We start from the raw sequence: 27,396 nt of genomic DNA on the forward strand, positions 1-27,396 counted from the left end.
TATACGACTATGTCCTGGGGGTATTTGCGGAGATAAAGCAGGGAAAAAAAAGAGATGATTTTTGGAATGAGAAGTGGTGCTTAAATTCCCCTGGAGTCACATTGTCTAGCTTCATATTCCATCCTGATTCTTAACTAGTATGTGATATTGACAAGTTGTTTAGCCATTTTGTGTCTTAGTTTTCTCAATATAAATTCAGGACAATAACTGTGCCAAGCTCAGAAAGCTGTCAGGATTATTCAATAAGACAATTTATATAATATGCTAAGACTGTGCATAGCACATAGTGAATACTCAATAAATATTAGCAGTAATATCATTGTTATTATCATTTCCTACCTCCGTAGAAAGCATCCCATCCTATCAAACTTACTGTAATTAATATATGTAAATTCAAACGGAACTAGTCAGCCGTGCTATAACTCAAGTGCCTCTGTGCTCTTTAGGGTGGGAAAAGTACATGAGATTTGGAAGTCCTCAATTGTATTGGTTGATGGAGAAGTGAACTTTAGAAAGCAAACGGTAGTTACTGGGGTCTCCAAAATATATTCTCACAATTTAGAAAAAGAATTATAAATGTTTCAACTGTGGAATGAAAGCTAAGGACATCTCATCCAGCTAAATTCCTGCAAGATTCCTGCTAACACTAGGTAACTAAGCATGTGGCCACTGGAACTTCTGCAAAGAGAACTGCTGTGCATGAGTTGCCACCTCTGATGTCTGCCTCATCCTAAGATAGCCAGAAGGTACTAGAGCCACAAAACTGAGAAGAAAAGACTAGGATATTAGGATACCGGAGGTGGAGGAATATTCAGCTCTGCACATCTGGCTTGTAAACTAAAACTGCTCACCCATCAAGGGAAACTCTCAGGCTCTTCCAAGCATCAGCAACATATAACTAAACAATCAATCCACACTCATTAAATCGTAGCCAAGCAAACAGTCAGACTAACAGATAAACTCAATGTCAGTTTTTTTTCCCTCTCCTCAGTACAAGATTTCTCTTTACACGCGCCTTGTAGATGATTCTCAAAGATGCACATGAATTTTGCTATTGGGTAAGCTATTTTTAAACTTATAAAATATTAAAAAGAATGAAATCTATATGGATGAGCCCCTGTTCTCTGAAAATGTGAGAGCAGAGTTTTATTGCATGCTTACTTATAGAGAGGTGGACACTCAGACTCTATGAGTTTCCTGTACTAACTAGCCAGATGGACTAGAATGAGTCTCAAACCTTTCTTTTTATAATTTCCATGACTTTTAAGGAGAGAGGTGATATAGTATATATTATAGAGGTGTTAGAAGAGTGAAGTGAGAGTTAATCCTCCAAGCTGTGCCTAGTGACGTCTAGTAAGTAATCAATGTATGTTACCTATTATAATAATAGATAATAATTGTCAGATTATGTGCTAAAACATATGTATTTAACATATATTTATTGACTGTATTCACATACCAGTTATCATTCTAGTTTCTAGGAACACATTAGGGAACTAAACAGACAAAATCCTCTCCAGTCATGGAGCTAACATTTGAATGGGTGATGAATCTTCTATTCAAACTTATAATAATGCTATGGACATGTATGATTATCCTCATTTATATATGAGGGAATCTACGTGTAGATTGAGTCAATAAAATGTTTAAGTCTACAAATATTAAAACTTGTAGAGCTAAGATTAAAATCCAAGTTTGTTTGACTTTGAAACCACGTATTTAATAAATCTATATCTGTTTTCCTAACTTACTGATTCTATTTCTGAGAAATAATTGCAAAGTTAGCATACTTAGCTTAAACAAGTCGTGATGACATAAGAGAAAGCTTATTCATGATAATGTGGTGGGGAATAGAACCCCCCACGTAGAACAAATGCATTATGCTACAGAAAATCTGTTTTTAGCTAAGGGAGCTCTCTACACAGAGAGAAACCATCTGTGATAGAGACCCTATCTGTGTGATAGCCACATTTGTATTCCTGGACTTGTTCACATAGATACTGTATGGCACCTGGAAGGGGAATTGCATGGGAAGATTTCTGTAGAGAAGCCCCTTCCAGGAATTCCTGTCAGTGCCTTCTAGGATTCAAGTCTAGTTTTCTGTTACTTTCCACTTGCCCATAAAGACCATTTCCACTGGAAGCGGTTCTGAATACAGATATTCATTAGTTAACGCAAAACTATTGTTTTCTTCCCACTGGAGCCAAGTACATCTGCACTTCTCTACCTTCAATGAATTATGAGGTGGTTTTAAATTTATTTCATAATTAGAGGAATGTTGCTTCTCTTTTTAGTCCCCAAACAAATGGTCATCTATTCGAGTTGGAGTCAAGAAGAAATACTGAATTTCCAATCACCACATCTCAAACACTTGTATTTCTTGTACTGCAAGCTTTACATTTTGGGAAAGCACAAGTCTTTGAGAATCATCCATACTCACCTCAACGTCAGCAAAGACCAGATTCATGGGCATGACTGAGGCTCCTGGGTATCAAAGAGTTCTGCAACAACCAGATTCCACCTCTACATAGCATTTCTGTACCCTCTGAGGATTCTCCAGACTTGAGTGTCTACACCTAATTGGATCTCCACACTTGATGCTGCAGAGGACTCTGGTGAAAGTATAGACCCTTTGGGACTTTTGAAATTATTTCTATATTTTTCAGCCTTTTAAGTAAGAGTAAAATACAAAACAATAAAAGTATTAAAGTTAAATATTTTCCCAGAGGCATGAATTCTGACCAAAACTTCTAATAGTCATAAGAATTACTTGTTTTTCATTTATCTTGATGAAATAATAGTCTAAGTACGTAATCATGAAATTCCAAAAATGCGTTAAAATACCTACAATATCAATCTTACCATCCCCTCACCCTGAATATATATATATATATGTTCATTGTGTGTGTATATTTATGTATACATATATTACACATGCATATTATACACACACACACATATATAGTTTCATGGAACTATATGTATATATATTTAGTGTGATGAATTGTATGAAACTATATTTTTACATGTAATAAATTTCATAAAACTATATATACGCATATATAGAGAAACAGAGAAAATGACATTGACAGATACAGAGAGAGACAGAAACAAAGAGACATAGAATAACATGTATCATACAAGAATAACTGAACAGTTTTGTGTCTAGTTTATGGGTTTGTCCTGAGTGTGTTGGATAAATTAATGAATACAAGAACTCACACATGTGCACATGCACTTAGATGTATATTTGTTTCGGGGGGATTATAGCAAAATAGTTTTGCATATGTTTTACATATATTTTGTTACCTCTCACCCTTGATATTTTATTGTGAAGAAGACTGATGCTGAAAGCATTGAAAAAATAAATTGAAATGCTTTTTGCCATTCCAGATGGTGAATGTATAAGGATTCCTGCTAAACTCAGAGCAAATGCTGAAAGGGTCTTTAAGAAAGTCATTGAAAGTGTTTCACAAAAATCTCCCGATACTGCAACTCTAGCATATTTTTGAGGAAAATGTAAAATTGTATGACTACTTCGTAGACCAGTTCAGCAGTTTCTTACTAGGTTATACATGTACTAACTCTATGATTCAGCAATTCCATCCTTAGGTTTTTACTGAAGATAAATAAAAATATATGTCCACCAAAAGATTTGTGTGTGAATGTACACATAACCCAAATATTAATGAATGGAACAATAATGTGCAGTATATTCATACAATAGTGTGTAACACAGAAATACTAAGGAACAAACTCTTTTTGCATATAACAACATAAATAAATTTCAAAAACATTATACTGAGACAATGAACCCAGACACAAAAAAATATACTATATGATCCCATTTATATGCAGTCCAAAACCAGGAAATACCAATCTAAGATGATAGAAATGAAAAAGTGGCATCCTCTGAGGAAGGATAATGACTCATAGGAGCAAAGGAAAATTCCCAGGGAAATTTCTTTATCTTGTTCTGGGTGCCATTACATAGCTGTATACTACTGTTAAAACATATCAAACTGAACATTTAGGTGCTGTGCACTTTATTGTATGTGAATTATACTTTAAGAGCAAAAAACACCACAAAAAAATACCACAAATTTTATTCAACATTGAGCTGAAGTTCCATCTAGTGAAATAAGGCGCAAATTGCTAAGAAATGAACATAAATGATGAAAACTGTAATTATTGCAAAATGATTATGCATACAGGAAAACTACCTGAATCTACAGATGCATTACTTCTATTATTACATTAATTTAAGAATATCACTGGAAGCAGGGTCAGTAAACAAAAATAACTTGTACTAATAATCTAGTAACACTTTAGAAAATAAAAATCAAAAGATGATATCTTTTACAACAGTTTCAAAGACCTAGAATTTAATTTAACCATTATATGAAAATCTCCACTGAGAACTATAACTATGCTCAGGAATTAAAAGATTAAACGTGGTACAGAGGTAGCTTAATCTCAAAGTGATTTATAAATTTAATGCAATGTCAATCTCCAGCAATTATTACTTATTTTGTTTTTTAAAAATAAGTTGAAAAGTGTGAGTTTAGCAAAATAGCAAGTAGCGTTTACCACCATCATCCCCACATGGAACATGGTTTTGACAATCACCCAGGGACGAGAGTAACTTTGTGGGAGTTCGGAGGTACGATGAAGTTCCAGCACATCACTGGGGCAAAGAACTCAAGTCTATACATGTTGAAGAAGTTAAGAAGAATTTTGCTTTACCCACATCACTCCTTGCCAAGGTGGCACAGCTCAGTGCCAAGCGAGACCTCCTCAGTCCTCAATTTCTTCCATGGGAGAAAGTGAGAGTGTCTAAGTGAGCTCCTGGCTTCCCTAGATGCTTGGGATCTGCCCAAGAGGCCCTATCCAGAATACTGACATGATATGCATGGCTGAGGGTCTGGGGAGAGGTTGGGAGTACAGCAACCAGGGCTCAGAACTCATCAAAGAGATGCGACTAATCACTTTACACTCATCCTACTAACCACTTCAGAGTTTATCCTACTAAGTGCTTCCTAGACTCCATCAGAAATCCTAGCCATGAGCCTCTAGGAATGCTTCAACTGAGAACCCTCAGAACTGGCCCATGGGAACTCCCAAAGCTTGGTGAACCACATCCCTGTACCCACAGTGTCTGGCTTCCGGTTCATGATCCCCAAGATAGCAAATGCAAGTGACTAGCAAGCATGCACAGAAGACTGGCCCAACTCTGCAGGATTAGGAGAAGGTTCATGGCCTGAGGGTTTCAGAGAAACAGCCCTGGGAAAAAAAACCAAACAATCTAAGTACCTGGTCTGGATTTGCAGGATCCAGAGATCCCGCAATCTCTGGATTACAATGGTAAGGATTACCCCGGAGAGGGAACAACAAGTGTACAGGGGATACATGCAAAGAAAAGATCTGAGAAAGTCACAAAATTCTCAGCCAGATTAACTGGTGAAGTTTTTTTCTTCCTTTTCTTCCTGAAATCAGTCAGTAAAGTTATCAGCTTAAAATAGACTGCTATAATTATAAGATGTTTTATGTAATCTTCATGGTAATCACAAAGCAAAAACCTATTGTACATACACAAAAGATAAAGAGAGAAAACAAATATTCAATTGTGGAGAAACATCAAGTCATAAAGGAAGACAGCAAGAGAGAAAGAAAAGAACAAAAGAACTACAAAATAACAAGAAAACAACAAGCCGGCATTGTTAAGTCCTTACCTATCAATAGTTGCTTCAGATGTAAATGGGTTAAATTCCCCAATCAAAAGACATAGCATCTTTGATTGATCCATTTGATTTTATCCATTGACTAATGGATACACAACAATAATAAAAATGACCAAAAAACCCCCAAGATCTAAATATATGCTTGCCCACAAGAGAATCACTTCAGCTTTAAGGAAGCATATAGGCTGAAAGTGAAGGAATGGAAAAAGATATTCCATGAAAAAGGAAATCAAAAGAGAGCAAGAGTAGCTATACTTTAAATACATGTTAAGTAAAAACTTTGACAAAAGACCAATAAGGTCGTCATATAATGAGAAATGGGTCAATTCATCAAGAAAACAATTGTAAATATGTACGCACCCAACACTGGAGCACCTAAATGTTAAACAAAGGTGAACAAATCTGAAGGCAGAAACAGACAGCAATACAAAAATAGTAGGAAACTTCAATATCCCACTTTCAATAATGGATAAATCCTCCAGACAGAAAATCAATCAGGAAACATTGGACTTGAACAACACTTTAGGCCAAATGGACTTAATGGACAAATACAGAATATTTTATCCAACAACAGCGGAATACACATTCTCCTCAAACACACATGGAACATTCTCCAGGAGAGAGCATATGTTAGGCCACAAAACAAGTCTTAACAAAGTTAAGAAAATTGAAATTATATCAAGTATTATTTCTCACCACAATTGTATGAAACTAGATATCAATAATGAGTTAAAGCTAGAAAATTCACACACTGGTGGAAATTAAGCAACACACTCCTTAATAACCAATGAGTCAAATAAGAAACCAAAACATACCTGGAACCAAACAGAAATGGAAACATAGCATACCAAAATATACGGGATACAGCAAAAATGGCTCTGAGAGGGAAGTTTATAGAGATAAATGCGTACATTAAGAAAAGAGAAAGATCTTAAATAAACTTCCTAACTTTACAACTCAAGGAACTAGAAAAAGAAGAATAAATTAAACCCAAAATTAACAGAAGGAAGGAGATAACAAAGATTAGAGAAGAAATAAAATAAACTAGAGGGCCGGTCAGGTGGCGCAGCGGTTAAGTGCATACGTCCTGCTTCAGCGGCCCAGGGTTCACTGGTTCGGATCCTGGGTGAGGATATGGCACAGCTTGGCAAGCCATGCTGTGGTAGGTGTCCAACATATAAAGTAGAGGAAGATGGTCACGGCTGTTAGCTCAGGACCAGTCTTCCTCAGCAAAAAGAGAAAGATTGGTGGCAGACGTTAGCTCAGGGCTAATCTTCCAAAAAACAGAAAAAAAAAAACCCCAAAAAACCCACTAGAGACTAGAAAAAAGATCAGTGAAACTAGGAGCTAATTTTGTTTAAAGATAAAATTTACAAACTTTTAGCAAAACTGAGAAAAAAGTAAAGAAGAGCCAAATAAAATTTTTAAAAACTGTATTGTAGCTTCCAATTAGAATCATAAAACAGTATTTTCAGAATAACGTATGCTAGTATATTCAAGACTCATATCCTAGAACTTTCCTTGAAAATCACACAAAAGCGGAGAATGCCTAAAAGGTATTTTTTTTAAAAAAACCTTTCTTTGTTTTTACATTAAGTTGGTTTAAATATTTGAAAAACATCATGTAATCTTGAACATATCCATGCTACCTAGTGTACCAATTCTTCTGGCTCTGTACCATAGAAGAATATCTGTTTAAGTTAACCAGAAATATTTACAGGAATGTTCCTAACAGAAGAGTTTTATTTTTTTTTGGTAATATCAAAGGGTTAACAACAAACAAAAATCAGACTACAATACAATTAGAAATTTTGTTCATCAAAATACAACATTTTAAGATAATAGAAATGGAAATCATAGATAGGAAGAACATATGTGCCAATGTTTGTAACCAACAAAGGGGTCTTATCCAAAATATATAAAGAAATCTTATAAATCAAAAATGAAATTTCTAAAGAGAAATGGATGAAAGTCTTTAGCTATCACACAAAAAGAGAAGATATTCAAATAGCCAAGAATTTATGAAAGTGTATTCCATCTACTTCATCATCAGGCAAATGCAAATTAAAACCGTATTGAGACGCCACAACTCTGACGATACCGTGAGTTGAGAAGGATGAATATTAACTAGCATTCTCAAACTTTTAGTGCGAGTTTAAATTGGCACAACCACCTTGGACTACAATTGATATTATACAACAAAAATGAACCTAAAAATACTGCACAACAGAGAAATCATCCTCTTGGGTATTAAACCAGAGAAGTGTGCAAGTATATGCTTCAAAAGACATATACAAGATATTCATAGTAGCAATATTCAAAGTAACTCACCAAAAAATGACCTTCAAGAATGTATAAATAAGTAAATTGTTGTATATTCATAAATTGGAATATTATATTGGAATGAAAGTGATCAAACATGCTTCACACAGCATGAATAAATTTAAATGTAACCATGCCTTTTTTAAAGTTTGGAACAAATCACCCGACTCTTCAGAAATTTGGCGTTGCAGTATATAAATCCACATTTGTTTATTCTGTCTCCTCCTCTTTCTTTCCCTTCTCCCCGCTCTCCTCTCCTCACTTCTTATTTCTCTTTTACCATTCTGATCTTTTCTTTTATTTTCGTTAGATGTAACCTATTTCCTGTTTACATGTGAACTGTATTTCTTTTTTTATCATTATGTTAGTTCAAATATTTTTAAACTGTCTATTATAATGAGTCTCTTGAAGTGTTTTTTTCTTTGTATGGTGTACACTCTTTAAATTTGCATGCATGCATCAATATTAACTTTAAATCCATTATTTTCTTTATGAGTTTGAATATCACTTGTGTTCCACTCAGTCTGAGCTCTGCTTTATTAGCACCCAGGATATTTATGTTGCCTCTTCATTCTGTCCTTTCTGTCAACATTTTTACCTCATTGCCTTTATCCACTGCAATCTATAGCAGCTTCTAATATTTTCTAATTACTACTTTATAACAATTACTAATTTAAAAGCATAACTTCTTTTATTTACTCTTTAATCATAGATTTTAATTGTATATCACACTTTTAACTTTCCTAATTAAACTTTCTTTTACTCATTTATCATTTTTTGGTCTCATTCTGTTATGTTATCATCTCATTCTCTAACCTGGCTGTCCGAGGTATTTCTGTCCTTATGATTTATTCAACTTTTTCAGAGATTGTATGAAATTGTGCCCATTTTTGAAACATTCTTTAAATAATAGTTTTACTCCAACAGTGAACATTTTATACATCTGTGATAATCTTTTCATTTTTCTGCATGCTATTTTTTTCTTCTTTATCATGACATTATTATAGTCTCAATATAATTATTTTCTGTGGGGTGTTGCTTTTCCATTTTATTAATCTTCAATAAGAGTTAGATTTGTCTATTCTGTGCGCAAACATGGAGGACAAAGATCTTTGTTTCCTTTCTCTGTCATCCTTCTCATACTTAGACATGGAAGGCAGAATAATATATGGGTTCCTACAACAATTGGCAGTTTCGAGCAAAATTTGATCAGTTTCTCTCTACTCCTGAGGGAACCAGCGTTCTTCTCTTACAGTGGCTGCTAGTGTACAGTGTAGAATTCCCAGAAGTTACTTAAATCAAGGTTCATCCTACCCATATCCCCACCTAGGGTAATTATTAGTAAATACTTGTGGACTAAATGTGTTAGTATGCACCCTTATATATTTATCCTTCCCTTTCCATTGCTACTTCCTGTCTAATTGCTTTCCATATTTGCAATTTCCCCCAGTATGTTGAAAATGGGTGTGCATGCTTTTCTGTGTGGGGGTAGGCATAAAATGTCAGGATGTGTGTTCAGTACTCTTACTACTACACAGAGAAAATAATTGGCTGTATAGAGAAGGACTATTTCCAGAATATGCCTTTATATGTTTGCATCTTTTTGGATCCTTCTGTAGTGATGTGTGTTGCATTGATGCTTCCTCAAATTATTGTAGTAACAATTTAATGTGTCTTTGGGCTGGCAGGCAAAGGTGTTTTAGTTCCCATTCGAGATTGTGTAGTGATTCCAGATTCTAGGCTTCATGCCTTGTCTGACGTCTACACATAGGCAATAGATTCCCAACACTGAAGTCATTTAAGTAAAGTCTTTGTATAAGCTGTGAATTCTCATCTCCTGCTTGCCTCTTTGATTCCCATTTTTGTGTATAAAATATTGATTTTTTTGCTTTTAGTTTTACTCTCCATAATTTCAGAAATATACTTAATCCAGTATTTCTATGTGTTTGGAGTGTTGGGGGAATTGTACATTTCTGTTTACATTCAAACTGCCACCCTGGCTGGAAACTCTCTAAATATCAACTTAGCATTTTTTAATGAGACTAATACTACTATTTTTGGTGCAATATATCTTCAGAAAATGCTCTATATATTACATATCATAGTATTCAAAATTTCTAGCAGAAGAATATCATACTTTTTCTAATTACATTTTAAAAATTTTTTTTCTTTTTCTTTTTTTTTGGGGGGGAAGATTAGCTCTGAGCTAACATCTGCTGCCAATCCTCCTCTTTTTTTGCTGAGGAAGAGTGGCCCTGAAATAACATCTGCACCCATCTTCCTCTACTTTATATGTGGGATACCTGCCCCAGGATGGCTTGCCAAGCCGTATGTAGGTCCACACCTGGGATCCAAACCAGCGAGCCCCAGGCCGCCAAAGCAGAAGATGTGAACATAACCGCTGCACCACCAGGCCAGCCTCTCTAATTACTTTTAATAGTGCACTTCAATATTAGTAAATGTGCATTCAAAACTAAAAGTACTGGTATAAAGTTTGAATTGGCTTTAAAATTTACAAAACTCAGAAAGTGTTCATTGAGATTAGATTTCCTTAGTGTTATAGAAGGATATAGAGAACAGGAATCAGTGTGCAAAGCATCTTCAGATTTGTTAAGTGTCCTGCAATCACCCAGATGCAGCTTCTTACCTCTCCATATTTTGCTTCATGGGAACAGGACCTGGTTACATAAGACAGGCCAATGTCTGTGAATGACTTAATCATTATGTAAACTTTATTTGAATGATCAACTAACTTTGGAGTCAAATCATAGGAGAGGATTTTCGACTGTGGTGGCTAAATTTGGAACAAAAATTCTGTGAAGTCAGCCAAACCCAAATGTTTATAGATTTTTCTTATGAATCTCCTCTATTTTCTACTACAACTCCACAACTATTTCTAAGACTTCTTCTATGTCTTCTTCAAAAATCTCCCAATAATCTTTAAGAAATTATTTGTTCTAAGTTTTTGCATCTCTAGTCCCTTGCTTATCTTCCCATCCTTCATTAGATCATATTGCTACAAGTATATGAATATTATTCTCTTTGATAGTGAAAATTCAACACAACTTAGACAGACATGACACAGTTTGCATAACTGATCCAATCTACACAAGACTGCATGGTGAAAGAAATAGTGGGAGTGAATGAAGTCACTAAAACATGTGTGAAGGGCCTTATGAAACAAACTCTGAGACTTCTTTTTTTATGGATTTCACCCCAAAACGGGTGAATCCCCAATATAGAATAAAGAAACCTTTTATTATTTGTCCGGTGTGACTCCCATTTCAGATTTTTTCAACACGGAAAATACATTAGAATCTAAGCAATGTAATAATTTCCAAAGAGCCTTGAAATTATGCTAATGTGGAAATCCTTTTAAGAAAAAAAATCTTAAAATTCTGGACATATGTTTCTTACTTATTTAATTAATTTCTATTATTGATTAATTCTACTAAAAAAAGAATTCAGTTAATAATATAGATATTATACATAGTCAATGAATATTGCTTTCTGCAATGAGACTAGTGGTTTTAAATTTACACTTAAAATCTCCTCCAAAATATTCTTTATGTTTCCTTGCTTTTAGATATTAATTCATAAATCTATTTCATAGCTAAAATATGTTTCTCCTTATAAAGTAACTTGATCACTCCTTCCTGGATCTGCTTGGTCTTGACTCCATAAATAATGGGGTTCAAGGTAGGAGGCAACATCAAATAGAGATTAGCGATAATGATATGGACATGGTGGGGAATGCTTTGTCCTCCAAAACGGTGAGTAAAAATGGTGAATAAGGCTGGAACATATGTGATGACAATAGCACATATGTGGGATGTACAGGTGCTGAAGGCTTTGTGACGAGCATCTGCGGATGACAGGCTCATAACTGCCCGTAAGATCATTGTGTAAGACACAGAAATACAGAAGATATCAAAGCCCCCAATCAGGAGTGCTGCCAAGAGACCATAGATAGCGTTGACCTTGACTTTGCCACAGGACACTTTGGCCACAGACATGTGGTCACAGTAAGTGTGGGGAACGAAGTTCCCTCTGCAATAGGGTAGGCGCTTGGTGAGGAAAGTGAATGGGATGATGAGCATCACACTCCTCAGGAAAGTGGCAAGACCAGTCTTGGTGATAACAGAGCTGGTGAGGATGGTGGCATAGCGTAAGGGGTAGCAGATGGCCACATAGCGGTCCAAGGCCATGAGCATGAGTACTCCAGATTCCATCCCAGTCAGCATGTGGACAAAAAACATCTGAGCCAGGCAGGCATTAAAGTCAATCTCCTTGAGGTTGAACCAGAATATGCACAGCATATTGGGTACAGTGGTGGTACACAGGGTGACATCTGTGAAGGAGAGCAGGGCCAGGAAGTAGTACATTGGCCGGTGCAGTGCCTCCTCATGGCTGATGAGGTAGATGAGCCCACAGTTCCCCACCACAGCAATGATGTACATGAAGCAGAATGGCAGGGAGATCCAGATGTGTGCAGCTTCCAGTCCAGGAACACCATTCAAGATAAAGAATCCTGGGATCAGGCTGGAGCTGTTGACCCCAGACATAATGGCTGACAGGAGAGGGGCATTTTACACTCTTTATCAGCAGTTGCTTTCTGCATAGAAGAGAAAGAGGTGGGATTAGACACCAGATAAGAGGGAGTGGTTTGAACAATAATACAAATACCCACAAATACCATGAACATTCACCTTGTTATGATAATCAGGATAGTTTTTCCTTCCCCAGCTCTAGCAAGAAAGTCTTTGAGGTGCCAGCCTGCTGCATTGTGGTTAAGTTCCCACACTTCACTTCAGCACCCTAGAGTTTGTAGGTTCAGATCCCCAGCTTTGACCTACACACCTCTCATCAAGCCACGCTGTGGCAGTGTCCCATATGCAAAGTAGAGGAAGATTGGCTCAGATGTTAGCTCAGGGCCCGCATTCCTCATCAAAAAAAAAAAAAAAAAAAAAAAGCAAATGAAAGCCTTGGAACTGTGGTTTGTAGCAATAATTAAACAATACAGTTCTACGCTACCTAATGTCCCATTGAACACTTTATGTAACTGCCCTCACTTTCTAAACCTCTCCCCAGCACACTTCTTGCATGCCACCACATTTCAATAAAAATCAGTGAACTGGGCTATAATTGTTTTCTTCATTCCAATAAGCCATTTCTATTCTCTCCTCTCAGATTCTTCTATGCTAGTTGTACCTGAGTCTTATCACTAAAATCATGTGGGCATATTTAGAAGATCACCGTAATCTGACCAGTCCTCATCAGCAGGATTTTTGTCCTGCCTTGGAAATTATGAAGTAAACTAATACATCATGTAAAATTTTCCAGTGATGCTCCATATAATTTGCTTAAGATAATACATTGTAGATGCTCAATAAAATATATGAACATGAATGAGCATTTGAATTAGAAAGGATTTGGTATGCCTGGTACTCGAACTGTCAATATCATGCTTTTTCACACTAGAAGAACAAGGGAATTTCTTCCTTCACAAAGGAAGTTCTTGAGAAGAAAAAAAAAAGTATTCACACTTATAGATCATTAGCATGTTTTATGGAGTTTTTAGTAAAGGAATTATTAAATATTTGAATTCAGTCAGATAAAAGATCCTTTTCTTTTGTTTCTTTTTTCCTTTTTTTTCTCTTTTCATTGCCCTATCCATTCTCAATACAAGATTTATGCTCAGGAAGCCTTTGCAGTTCTAAGAATTACTGACGGTATGTACTATTTTAATTTAAATAACATTTCTTTTGTTATAACTGGACAGGTAATCAGTACAAAAGATAATACCATATCTTTGGATTGCTATTTCTCGTAGAGGCAGTGGAAAATATTGGATGATACTTTCAGGAATTTACAGATTCAGGGATGTTTAAGGAAAGTTGAACCTTCTAAATGGTTAAAATATTTCTTTTACTTGAAAAAATAAAATGGTACCTTAGCTCTTGAGTAAACCTGAGCCTCTCAGGTGGCAAAGTCAATGCCATTTATCACCACCATCCAGCAGAACTAAATAGTTGCAATGTGATGACATGTATTCCATGACTGTGAAGCCACAAACATGGATTCCTGTCACTTATATGTTCTGGAAATCACTATTATGTCCACTCCTACTGGGCAGAGTGCATAGGAGCCACCATGGCAAGAAGAAAATAAAGTAGGAACTACAAGTTTCAGAGGCTCATGGTCTCTGGTTCCTAAGCTGACTGAATCTCATGTAAATGATCTCTTTCTATAAGAGAGTTCTTCTAAGACCTCTCCAGAAATGGCATCACATGGAGAAACCATCATTTCATAGTCTTAGACTACAGAAACGTAAAGATTAAAATCTCCAGTGTCCATCATCTTTTATGTGTACACCATGATGAAGTGAATGAGATGAATGGAAAATGAGACTAAGTCCAGTGGAAGCCACTCAGAAAGAAAAGGAGCCATTACCTCTTAAGAAGTGAAAGGGAAAGAGAAATACATTGCCTCTTGCTAATATTGCCTTCTGTCGACTGTCTCCATATTCCAAGTCCTTGTATTCTTAGCAAACAGTGTTTTTACTTTTCCTAAAGTAGGTATTTTTGAGAATCATTCAAACTCACCTCAGTGCTAGGTACAATCAAATCTGTATGCATAGCTGAGAATCCTTAGGAGTTCTTCAAAATCTGGGATGACATCTTCTTATATAGAATTTTTAGTTTCCCTGGAGAATCTCAAGCAAGATCTCCCAGGATGACTGGCTCTCAACAATTAGATGTCTCAGAGGGATCTTTTTGAAAGAGAATGAATTTTGGGTCCGGTGGTGAAATATCTGTGTTTAGAAGCTTTTGAGTAGAAAAAGAAACAACAACAAAACATGCATTAAAGTTTAATGCCTTTTCCCAAGTAGGAAAAGTGACCACCAAGCCTGGTGGAGATGAACATCATCTTTAAAAAAAAGTGTTTTTCTCTTACTAAAAAAGAAATACATCCTTATTGAAGAAAATCTGAAAACTATAGAAAAGCATGTAAAAAGTTGGAAAATCATTTGTAAATCTAACACAGAGGAATAACCACTCTCAAATTTTTTCTGTACTTCATTTAGTCATTTAATAATTCTTATGTATAATATTCTGTTTTTGTATATGTTTCAGGCTATACGGAGTTTTGTACACTGTTTTTTTCTCTACCTAATATTGTGTGTTGAACATTTCTCATGTCATTCTGTATGCTTTGAAATAAAAATTTTCAATAGTTAAACCTTCTTTCCACCCAATTGCTGCACCAAATTTAATTAAGCATTTTATTACTCTTGAATATTTTAATCATTTATCATCCTTTCTATCAAAAGTGATTCTTCTATACATGTCTTAATCCACTCTCTGTATTAATGATTTTTACTCTAAGATAATTAGAAATAGGATTGAAGCTTGTGGGATAGAAAGGCAGGGGCAATTTTAATTATGTTGATAAATGTTGGAAAAAGTCTTCTCCATAAAATTTGTGTTGATTTTCACTTCCATATGCAGTTAGTGGGCTGTACCTCTATAAGTACTGATTACTATATGTTCTCTTTTCCCCAGCTGGACCTGTGAGAATACAATCTCTTTGCTATTTTAGCTTGAATTAAAATTAACTCCACTAGTAGTGATTATGCACATTTTTTTCAAGTGGTTTTGGTCAATTGTTTTTCTCATAATTGATTACTCATTTGCCTGCTGATTCATCTTCAGTGGAGGTATTAGTTTTTATTTTATTGCTTGCTAGACACTTTCAATACAAAAATATGAACCCATTTTTTCTCGTGGTTTACAAACATTTTCCAAGGTAGTATTTTTCTTTAAATTTTATTTTATAGTGAACAGATATTGCATTTTTTTACTTTATGTCTCTTCTATTAAAGAAAGAAATCACTAAAAGAAAAATCTTTCTATACCTCAACACTTTTGTGGGAAATGATATACAGTTATACTACCGCTGCAAACTCACCTGTCACCTAACCTCTCAAATGTAAATGCTATTAAAGCCTATATTCTGGTGTATCTATTTCAGAGGTTTCTTATATAAGCATTTAATAAAATTTTAATATGACATCTTTGTTGTTATTTTGTTTAGCTTTTGCATTAGTAATATTACCAGAAAAGCATACAGAGACTCTCAAGTTGACTACTTGGAAAGACAGCTTTCATTTAAATAAAAACGTTTGGTCTTGTTAAAAAACAATAGAATACACATGAAATAATTTTCATAAAATTTAAATCAACACAACTATATTAAACAATTACATATGAGTCTCAGTATAAATCCTTTACTTTTAGATTTAAAATTTAATAAATAAGAACTGGTATGAGACATTAGTTAAATTTAGAGCAGGGGTTTTTAACATGAAAACCATGGTCCCCAAACTGGTTGTGCTCAACTGCATTGAGATCTCCTAGGGAGATTTTCAAAAGAGATCTAACAGGGTATTCTATAATGTTCATAAATATTTGTGCTAAGTTGAGGCATTGACAGAAGTAGTAACTATTGTTGCTAAAGTTATTTTTTACTTCAAAATTTTCTGAATTTCATTTTTATATTTAATTACATATATAAGAAGTATAAGATATGAAGGCAAGATTTAACTTATATTTATATTATATATTATGAATATTTTAACACATACCTGCATATTTAGCCACTTTTGCCAATAGTTTATTTTGAAAATTATTTTCTCAACTTTCTGCACTACAGAAAAAACTGCTGTTCCAAAATAGAAAGCTTCCATCATTCATCTGTTTAAAACTTTCCATTCTCTTTCTTTTTCAAACCGTAGAGTTCGAAAATGACTCCATGAAGTCATTTGACTTCATAAACATATGGCTCTGTTTTGTGTGAAACAAAAAAACAACAATAATAAATCAAGAAAAAGGTAATACACTTGATTTTTTTTAATGGTTATATACTATAAACTCAGAAAAAATTGGCCTCTGGTTTGAGCCCACTTATTCTCATTTTCAGTCCCTTGATTATTGTTTTTCTTTCCTCTAGACCTCCCTGCAGGCCATTTACTTTTCGTGGAATAATTTTTATCTCCCATCCTCTTCCCACCTAATTAACACCAGTTTATCCCTCAGTATCAGCTTAAACACTAATTTCTTCTGGAAACATTTTACCATATTTGTGATTTGTGCTAAGATACATCTTTATTGTACCTAAAACCTTTAACTATGCAGTTGTGTTTTTGCTTTATTTGATTTTTCTTCTATCTTATTCATTTATTTTTCCGTCTTGTCCTAATTTTAACTAAAACTTGAGCTTTTTTAGGGCCTGTTCATAACAACCCCATCTTTTCCTACCCAGTTCAGAGTTAACTGACAAATTGGAGGCAAGGAAGTTCACATCAAAATGTCAACAATTTTATGATATACATCTGGCTTTAGATCTTCAGTCAAAAGGGCTTGTTCATATTTTATCCTCAATTTAGGCAGGCTTGCTCATCTGTTCTCTAGATAGATGAATTCAAGCCTCTTTGGGAGGGGTTGGACACTGACCATGCCAGTGTGGACAGATCAGAATGCATGGTCTGTTTAGACAGAGAGATTGATTAGTATGAGCATTCAGGGCTCAATGTGTAACTCACGCACAACTGAGACCCAAAACTGAAGCTTTTCCTGTTCAGAGGAATGAGAATCAGGACAGAAACTTAGGAATGCTGGTCTAACTTGAAATAAGATGAAGTGGAGAATAATTGTACCTGTCCGCCAAATCTTCTCTCTTCCTTTCCAGAAAATTATTGCTGTTTGTTCTTTCTCATCATACAATGTTTTCTTTTATAATATGCAGATTGTGACAACCTCTCCTGAACTTTCTTCCCCTCACCTTTTTTCTTTTCTTTCTACTGTTCTTTCTCCTTCTCTTCTTTCTTCTGGATTTTGTTCTTTTATGATCCCAAAACTCCCAGCTTTAACAGCACCCAGAGTTCTTATCACTACCCTGGGTTGCAGTACTTTACCCATGGGAGCTATACTTAGTAAAAAACTCCTCCATATACACAATTCTTCCCCCACAGCATCTGCAGTACCACTTTGCACCCTTAACCTCATGTACATTTGCTTACAAATCCCTTTGCCACATTGTTATCTGGAGTTTAAGGTGTGTTGGGTGCATGAAGATGGAATTGGTAGGGGAATGAAATCTGTGCCTTGATCACCTAACATAAAAGTACCCAGTGGATAGATAGATATGCACAATTGTCCAATTTCTACAGATATTTATTGCTCCAAAGGAATCAAGGAATCCATCCTTGCACAATCTTGTTCATTTTCCAAATTTTCTGTAAAACTGCCTTGGTAATAGCTTTAAATTATTTTGAAAGACATGCTATGTCTATGGCATTTTTCAATTCAAGAGAAAGTAAATATGTCATTCATTGATACTGAGAGAGAGAACTCATGGAAAGAGTAAGGTAAGATTCCAGTTATGTTTTTGGTTTATAGCACCAGTTGAGTAAAACACAAAACACAACTGTTAGTAGGGGCTTGTGAAAGAGTCATGGAGAATGCTCACTGTACCTTGTGTCCTTGCATTTGTACTCTTTTGATTTGTTGTTCCATTTTATTTATCTCTGTACATCTACACATATGATCAGCCTGAAAAGTTTGGACACGTAGTTCTGGAGATTCTGCAGGAGCAAGATAACTTTCACTAACCTTGGTATCACCTTGTAGTTTCCTTCCACTTCCTTTCCTTTGAGAATATTATCTCATTGTTTGAAAGGAAATCTGGGTGTGAGTTCTTTGCACCTAATACCTTGGTTCTAGATCTAATCAAACTGCGCCAGGTTAACATGGGAGTGTTGGGCCCACTGAGCTCTGCCTTGGTCTCTAGGGTGGGAGATGGAATTTGAAATGAGGTGTCTTCCACCATTTTTTCCAGTCTTCACCCTCCTCTCCTTTTCTTCCCTCTGCTCTTCACTCTCTCTCTCTCCCCATGAATACTGCATAGGGTTTTCATCCATCACCATCTATCTTATAATTATTTTTAAATTTCTCAATGATTCTGGCCTTCAGGTTCTAATTCAGTGGAATCTTAGTTCTTAGAGTTTTATATTTTTTCCCATGAAACCCACTTTTGAGTTTGTAATGGGGAAGATGACATAAATTAATTGAAGATTGTTACTTAGGTTTCTCAAATAAATCTTATCTATTTCATTTTATTTCTCCAGATTTTTAATTTTATGTTCTAGTTTTACTTTGTTGCTGTGGTTGTCTCCTATACCCCGTTCCTAAAGCATAGGTCTATGAACATATTGTATTTACATTTTAATCGTAATGTTCTGAGATTCATCCAGGCTTGCTCTTTCTGTAGCTCATATTCTTCATCTATTAAATGGGGATAATTATAGCTACACCATAGTTTGGAAGTAAAATTTCAACAACATAGTATATATGCATCATTATTATAATACCTGACAAAATATATATGTTTAAAAATGGCAGTTTAGGAAAAGTAATTTCTTCATATGTTTGCTGGTGTTTTGATGTGGTTTAAATGAGAATACCTGATGAACAAAGTTTACCAAATTCAGAAACATGATTACAATAAATAGCAACTTTACTAATTATAAGTTTGTAATTTACATCCATAGATGCACTTTTATAATGTTAGTATTTTTTTAAACACAGATTTTTATTCCAAACGTGTGAAGATTATATTGAGAAAAAATACATGGCGCGTTTTATTATATTCCACAATCATTTGACTATATGTAACATGAGATTAAAATATCTTCTTCATATTAGCAGATAAGAATATAATCTTAATCAATATAATTAATATCTCTACCTACTTATCTATTTGTATCCCTTTCCTGACGGCATTCTATCACTCAATTTCCTCTTGGTTTATGTTCTCATTCTTTCTCATTTTTCATTCAGTCTTCCTATTTCTGAATACCACATTTATCATTCCACTTCATTTCTGTTTTTTCTGTTCTTTTCATGAATGTAAATAACGTACTCCTTTCTCCATTTTCCCTGATCACTCAGTATCTCCCTCTATACTAAAGTCAAGTAAAGCAGTCAAGCCCAGGTATCCTTGATTCTCAAAGTACACAGATTTCCTCCAAGTCTCCTTTCCTCTACTCACAGATCCTTTCCTCAAACAGCTGTCAATCCACCATTATTGGATACCAAATGGTATCCATTCTGTCTTTCAAAATTCTGCTCCATATTAACTCCAAGTAGCACTTGCCAGATTATGACGAACTCCAGTAATCATATTTACTCCTTCCAGTAATCACATTTATTCCTTTGTATGTACACTTGCACATTCTTGGGAATCCAAATAATTACCTAGGTAGCAGAATGCCAGAGATAAATGAGAAGACAATAATTTTTTTCTAAGTTATACAAGTTTTACATAAATGTGGAATGAGAAGGATGACAGGACCTCTGGAATTCAGCGTGGATGTTCTTGGGAAGTGTTTCTTGCTTCCCTGTAACACATGGGAGGTTTTGCATATGTTCCTTCCCAAATCTTCTAGAGTTTCACTAGGCTGTCTGATTTTCTTGATTCTCTCCTATATATTCCCCACAGTGCTAGACCAAAGTGCATTAGTCCTCAAGAGTTTACTTGAAGAAGTTGGATATCCTAAATAACCCATTCTTTGCATCCATACCACAAGATCTAACTAAAGTAAAACTAAGTGAGAAATATAATTATTTCCTATTTTATTTTTTTCTTTAAGTTGGAGAGCTCAGGTTAAAAGTTTTGTGATTATTTCATAATTTTTACTGCAGAATATTGACAGGTATTTTCTCCTGACCTTATGGTTGTTGAATTTTGCATTTACTCTCTTCCTCTATAACTTTTACTTTGATCTTTATTATAAATGAAGAATTCTATATCATAAACTTATCAAATATTCAAAATACTTTTCTCTTTAAAAAACAATCTGATCATTCCTTCACGGATCTGCTTGGTCTTCACTCCATAGACAATTGGGTTCAAGGTGGGAGGCAGCAACAGGTAGAGGTTGGCTATAAAAATGTGGACGTGGTGAGGTATAGTGCGTTCCCCAAAGCGATGAGTGAAGAAGTTGAAGAAGGCTGGGACATAGGTGATGACAATTGCACATATGTGTGACGTACAGGTGCTGAAGGCATTCTGGCGAGCATCTGCAGATGACAGATTGACTACAGCACGGATAATAGTGGTGTAAGACATGGAGATACAGAACATATCAAATCCTGCAATGAATATGACAGCTATGAGACCATAGATAACATTAATCTTGATGTTGCCACAGGATAATTTGGCCACAGACATATGATCACAATAGGTATGGTGGACAAGGTTGCCCCTGCAGTAGGGAAGATGCTTGAGCAGGAAAGTAAACGGGATCGTGAGCGACACACTTCGAATGAAGGTGGCAAGACTAATCTTGATAATTACAGTGTTGGTGAGGATGGTTTCATAGCGAAGAGGGTAGCAAATGGCCACATAGCGATCCAGAGCCATAAGCATGAGCACTCCAGACTCCATGGCCATCAGCATGTGGATGAAAAACATCTGCACAAGGCAGGCATTAAAGTCGATCTCTTTGAGACTGAACCAAAAGATACATAACATATTGGGGACAAATGAAGTGCACCCACTAAAATCTGTAAGGGACAACAAGGCTAGGAAGTAATACATGGGCCGATGCAGGGTCTCCTCATGGCTGATGAGGTAAATAAGCCCACAGTTCCCGACAACAGCAATGATGTACATGACGGTGAATGGCAGGGAAATCCACATGTGTGTGGCTTCGAGCCCAGGAATCCCATTAAGAATGAAGTACCTTGGTGTCAGGCTGGAGCTGTTGGCTCCATGCATGATGGTCAATTGCAAAGCATGTTACTTTTTATACCAGTAAAGATGTCCTATACGAGAAGATAGTAGTGATATTATTTTCAGCTAGATAAAAAATATGAACAAGTATTTTGCACAATATAAATAATAATTTTAGGAGAAAAATCATCTTTTTTGTGCCAAAACTGTGTTCTTTGATCCTGCTTAGTGGTCCTGGGCCTGTTAGTAAATCACAAGAATGCAAATATAGTGTAAACATAGTAGCAAAGCCCTGGTCTTACATAGTAAAATTGCTGTAACCTCTGTATATGCCTGCTTACATTCCCAGACCAGTCACTCATGCTTATTCTTGCCCCCTTGACCAATTTCAAATTATGAACCCTATTTAAATAACACTGATGCTCCTAACTCCTCACATATGTTCCTTTCTTCCAAGAAGTCCTTTCAGATGTCCACTAGATTATACTCAATTAAATTATGTGAGTACCTGCTTATTGCACACAGGTATTAGGGGCTAAACATGATCTATGTAAAAGTCTAAACCTGAAAATCTGGATTTTCCAAGTCAGAACCATCAGCACAGAAGATTTGACAGGCCAAAAAGTTATATAATAAGCTACAACTTACAAAACATGACCATGTGCATTTTGCATTATATCTCTAATTATTTCTTGCTAGTAAACATGAAAGTTTTAAGCATTTGCACTTAACCAATGACATTTCAAGCTTTAATTAATTCTCATAATTTTTATTGATTCTCTCAAATTTCTGTGTAGATAAGCATGGTATATAGCTGTGAATAATCACAATTTATATGTCTCCTTTTGTTATATTACTTTAAGTTCCTAAATAACTATAATATTTATTTTGGATAGGTGGAATAACTTATTAATTATTTTTTGAAAACAGCTTTCCACTTATCTTCTATATTCTGGGACATGGATCTAGCCTGAAATCTTCCTGATGAAAATCATAAGACTCTAGATCTTTTTTATTTTTGAGAAATTTCTTCTCTATCTTGTAGTTATATATTTATTTTTATTTTTATTATTATTTATTTTATTTTATTTTTTATTTTTTAATTTATTTGTTTATCTTGTATTTTTAAAAGCTCTTTCTTAGTTCTTTTTCATTTGAGATTACCAACTTGAGTTATTTGTCTTCCCACAGCATTATATTTGTATATTTATTGTATTTTCAAAAATCGTTTAATATATTCTTCTGTTATATTTTAATCTGTTCCAGATGACAGTCTTTTCCAAAGTTCTCATTTTGATTGCTTTTAGTTTCTCTCTCTCCATTTATATTTTTTTGTGAGATTTAGCGTAGGGTTTTCCGTATAAGTATTTTTTTAACCATTGTTTTTAACCAGTTGAAAACATTTCAAATGATGCTATATAAACAGTGTCAATATATAAAAAAGATAAAAGCAAACTTTTCTAGAAAATAGGAATAGATTAGACATGATGACTTTTTAAAACAATTTGCTCAACTGTAAATGCCTTTTAATGTTAAGAAGAGTAAACATGGAGAATTTCACCACAACTTGGAACACAATAAGCAAAATGTATAGTACTATCATAGTTATTGTTAGCATTACTACCATTATTATGCTTTATAAAATAAATGTAAGTAAAACCATTTTTAGCCATGCCTTAAACCTCCAATATCCTTCCTTACCTTTCACTCAGAACAAAAGCCAACACCCTTATATTTGTTTACAACATCCTACAGTTAGGACACTTTTAAATCTCTGAATGTGTATCCCACTGCTCCAACTCTGAACCACCTAGTAGAGGATTCTCATACTCATGAAACGGGTGCAGAGTTCAGGGCATTTCCACTTGCCACTGTCAGTGCCTGTTTTATTATTCCCCGGATAATATCATGGCACAAACCTTCAATAGTTTCAGATCTCCACTGAGTGTCAAACCCAAAGTAAGCCCTTTCCTTACTTCTCAATTTAAAATTGCCACCCCAGACGACGGCTGATCTTGGTATAATATCTTCCTTCCAGCTTTCCCTTACTCCATGGCAATCAGTATTGTCCTTGGTCCCTCACTATAATGACGGATCTATATACACAGGGATGTCTGTCTATTTTGTTCACTGCTATAGCTCTTGTACATAAAATAGTAACTGGCACAAGAAAAAAGTTCTATAATGAATTAATGAATGAATTTCAAAAAATCCTTTTTGGTTCTTCTTCTTAAGGCATTTATGATTGTATATAAATACCTTAAATTAGTGTGCATATTGAAAAGTAAAGTGTATATGGAGGAAGGCAAATGAAATTGGAGATATTTATAATTGGGACTAGTACATGGAATGGATGTATGTAATTGCCTTTTGTATTATTTTGCACGCTCTAAGGTCATATATATGATGAAGAGAGCAAGTTATAGGAAAGTAGACTTGGGTTTAAGTAATGCTGTTCATTCATGCAGATAGAGACCTCTAGTAAGATAACAAGATTACTGTCATCAAATGTATTCAAGCAAAGGAGAAAGACGTGTCATGAATGTTGTTGTCAGGATGCTGGGCTGCACAGTCGTCACTGGAATTCTGTTTAAGTCTTGCACTAATTCATTTTCTTGGTAGAGGTCTTACCACTTCCTACAGAAGACTCCTCCATCTATGGATAGCAGAGAAGTTTTGATATTGTTATACAGAAATTTGCTTACCTATAACATTGTCCCTTTGGTCCTGCTGAGATCAGTACCATGGAATCTCCTTCTTCCAGTGCCTAAACTACATTTAATTTTCCCCCACTTTTCCTTGTCCCTCTTCAAGGCAGTTTGCAAATCCGTTTGGTTTCAGAAGTCTAAAGAGTCAGATAATTCAATGTTTATTATTTCAACCACCCTCTGAGTCAAATCTCTCCCATTCAGTTGCAAATTTTCTGTGTATATTATATATTTTTGCTTCTGAATCACCCAAACTCAACCTGATGTCAGATGTTCTTAAATCCCCATTCATGACTGATATGGTTCAGAAAAATTGCACAGCATTGGTTTCGAATCCTATATAGTGACACTTAGTGGCTTCTCTGGGGATTTTCAAACACAAGGAGAAAATGTGTTTGGAGCTTCACAGATAGATGTCCCACAGATATCCTCTGAAGAGGGAGGAGGTAAATTTAGGTTTGTTGAAATTAGATCTATATTTAGAATGTATCTGAACAAGGAAAAAACTCCTTAATAATTACCCTCAAATTTTAACAACTTTCCTCAGATGGGACTTATGAACCATCTTGTATCCATTACAGTATAAACCTGGAATTATACCTGACTTCCTAGAGTGCTTTAATTCCAGCCTCATAATTTTTATCATAGCTTTATCTATTTGGCTTGTATGGATCTAAAAGCTTCCTCAAAAATATTGAGTAAACAATTTCATAATCTTCCTTGCTAGAGACTCATCAAAATATATTTTATACAATAAAGCCTGGTTGTATGTTCACTTGAAACATTGCACTGTAAAATGCATCATTTCTTCATTCTTGATCCCCTCTACCATGGTAGAAACACAGAATTCTTTTAAGTTGTAATTCCATTTAGCAAAATTTGGTCAAATCTAAGGAAACATAAAACACTGGATTGAAATTCTCCCAGCAGTGAAGATTTTGGAGAAGGAAGCCAGAACATAATGACCACAATTTAATATCATCCTTTCGGTTTGTAGAAGTGAGTGCAGGCTATTGGAAGGTGAAAATAGTATGAAGAAATCTAGTGTAATGGTACATCTTTCTTCTAGAACAGCTAGCTACAATTGGCACAAACCTAGCAAATCTAGATTTTTCTTTTGTAGTGAACAAACCTACTCACCAAGGCACATAAAACAAAACAAACAAGCTCCATACTTCAGAGCTTCAGCCCAAAATGAGAATCTTCAATAATTAGAAATTTGGTGAGTTATAGCTTCATTCCAAAACAGACCATTACAATAATTGAAAAGCCTAGAGGCAAGACTTCTTGAAATATGTTGCTATAATATTAATATTATTAGGCATAATAACATTTAAATAAAATAAATAATAAATTATCAGATGACAGACATGCTCCAAGTCTTAAGCTCTTTTAGGGTTCCTCAAGTAGAAAAACTTTGAGTGAAAACACACTTGTTTAAAATCTTTTTAGTAGCTGTCTGTTTTCCTAATTAAAAACTATATTAATCAAACACGCATGCTTATAAATATTATGCAGATATTATATTATTACGATATAAATAATCATGGGTGTGAAAGGTTAACAAATTCTGCTTATCTATATGTGTTTATAATGTGTACATTATTTGGGAGTGTGTGACATACATGCCAAAACGTCTAGTAAAGACCATTTCTGGGGCTAGCCCCGTGGCCCAGTGTTAAGTTTGCACATTCCACTTCTGCAGCCAGGGGTTCACCTGTTCAGATTCTGGGCATGTACCTATGAACCAGTCATCAAGCCATGCTGTGGTGGCATCCCACATAGAAGAACTAGAATTACCTGAAACTAGGATATACAAGTATGTACTGGGACTTTGGGGAGAAAAAAAATGGTGAAGATTGGCAACAGATGTTAGCTCAGGGCCAGTCTTAAAAAAAAAAAAAAAAAAAAGACCGTTCCTCTATGTTCATGGATGGGTTTATTGAAGGGAAGAAATGCACAAAAGTTCCAATTGATAAGAGGAAATTAGAAAGTTCTTTGCTTTTTCCTGCCATATAACTGAAAACAAGTTTAGTATTAGGTAAATGAGATAAAATGGATATGACAGGGCTCAGAAATTTATGTTAACATTACTTTCTTTGAGAAAGTCTCCCTGAGTCAAGCTTGGCCTCACTTACTGCCCAACACATGTCAAATTACCTAGAGAGTCTCTGGTAGCCAAAAGTTTCCTGATGAGATTCCTAAGACCATAACTTGAGGGATTGATACTAGGGTTCAGTATTAGAACATAACAGCAGGCAGAAAGCTGTTGCATAATAGTCAGTACAATGTAGTTGTGAACAACCGTCCTTGGTGAATAATAGACCTGAACTTGAGTCCTCCTATACCATTAAGCAGCTGCATGAATTGTGTTGTTTGTTATCATCTCCAGACTTCTATTGGTACTACATCATTTTAATCTCTATAAGATTGTAACAATAATATCTAGCTCAAAGCAATGTTTCAAGTTTTAAATGAGATAATTCATCTAAAGATGATCATATGGCTTGTCTCTTTTATTCTGTTAATATCAAAAACAACATTGATTGAGGTTTAAATGTTAATTTAACCTTGTGTTTCTGGGATCAACTCCAATTGGTTGTGAGTTATTGTCTTTTTTCATGTATTAATAGATTCAATTCTCAGTAATAATATTTTGTTTGAGAGTTTTTACATCTGCATTTATAAGATACATTGGCCTGTAATTTTTCTTTCTTATATTGTCTTTGTAAGATTTTGGTATTGAGGTTGTGAAGATTCATTAAACAAGTTTGGAAGTGTTACATGTTTCTCTATTCCCTGAAAGAGTTTCTTTCATATTTGAATAT

General features: G+C 35.0%; 2 protein-coding genes across 2 annotated transcripts; both read right to left on the bottom strand.

The window, feature by feature from the left end:
- Window positions 1-11,665: 11,665 nt before the first annotated feature.
- On the bottom strand, window positions 11,666-12,628 carry LOC124251819 (olfactory receptor 52N2-like). The gene has a single exon (XM_046684717.1). The coding sequence runs from the start codon at window positions 12,626-12,628 to the stop codon at window positions 11,666-11,668; it is 963 nt and encodes a 320-aa protein (XP_046540673.1).
- An 8,317-nt stretch (window positions 12,629-20,945) lies between these two features.
- On the bottom strand, window positions 20,946-21,905 carry LOC124252267 (olfactory receptor 52N2-like). The gene has a single exon (XM_046685550.1). The coding sequence runs from the start codon at window positions 21,903-21,905 to the stop codon at window positions 20,946-20,948; it is 960 nt and encodes a 319-aa protein (XP_046541506.1).
- Window positions 21,906-27,396: the final 5,491 nt, after the last annotated feature.

This window comes from Equus quagga, chromosome 14 (assembly GCF_021613505.1).
Source record: "Equus quagga isolate Etosha38 chromosome 14, UCLA_HA_Equagga_1.0, whole genome shotgun sequence".
Lineage (NCBI taxonomy): Eukaryota > Metazoa > Chordata > Mammalia > Perissodactyla > Equidae > Equus > Equus quagga.

Coding starts and splice junctions, on each gene's coding strand:
- LOC124251819 (XM_046684717.1), bottom strand. CDS start 12,628: ATGTCTGGGGTCAACAGCTCCAGCCTGATCCCAGGATTCTTTATCTTG.
- LOC124252267 (XM_046685550.1), bottom strand. CDS start 21,905: ATGCATGGAGCCAACAGCTCCAGCCTGACACCAAGGTACTTCATTCTT.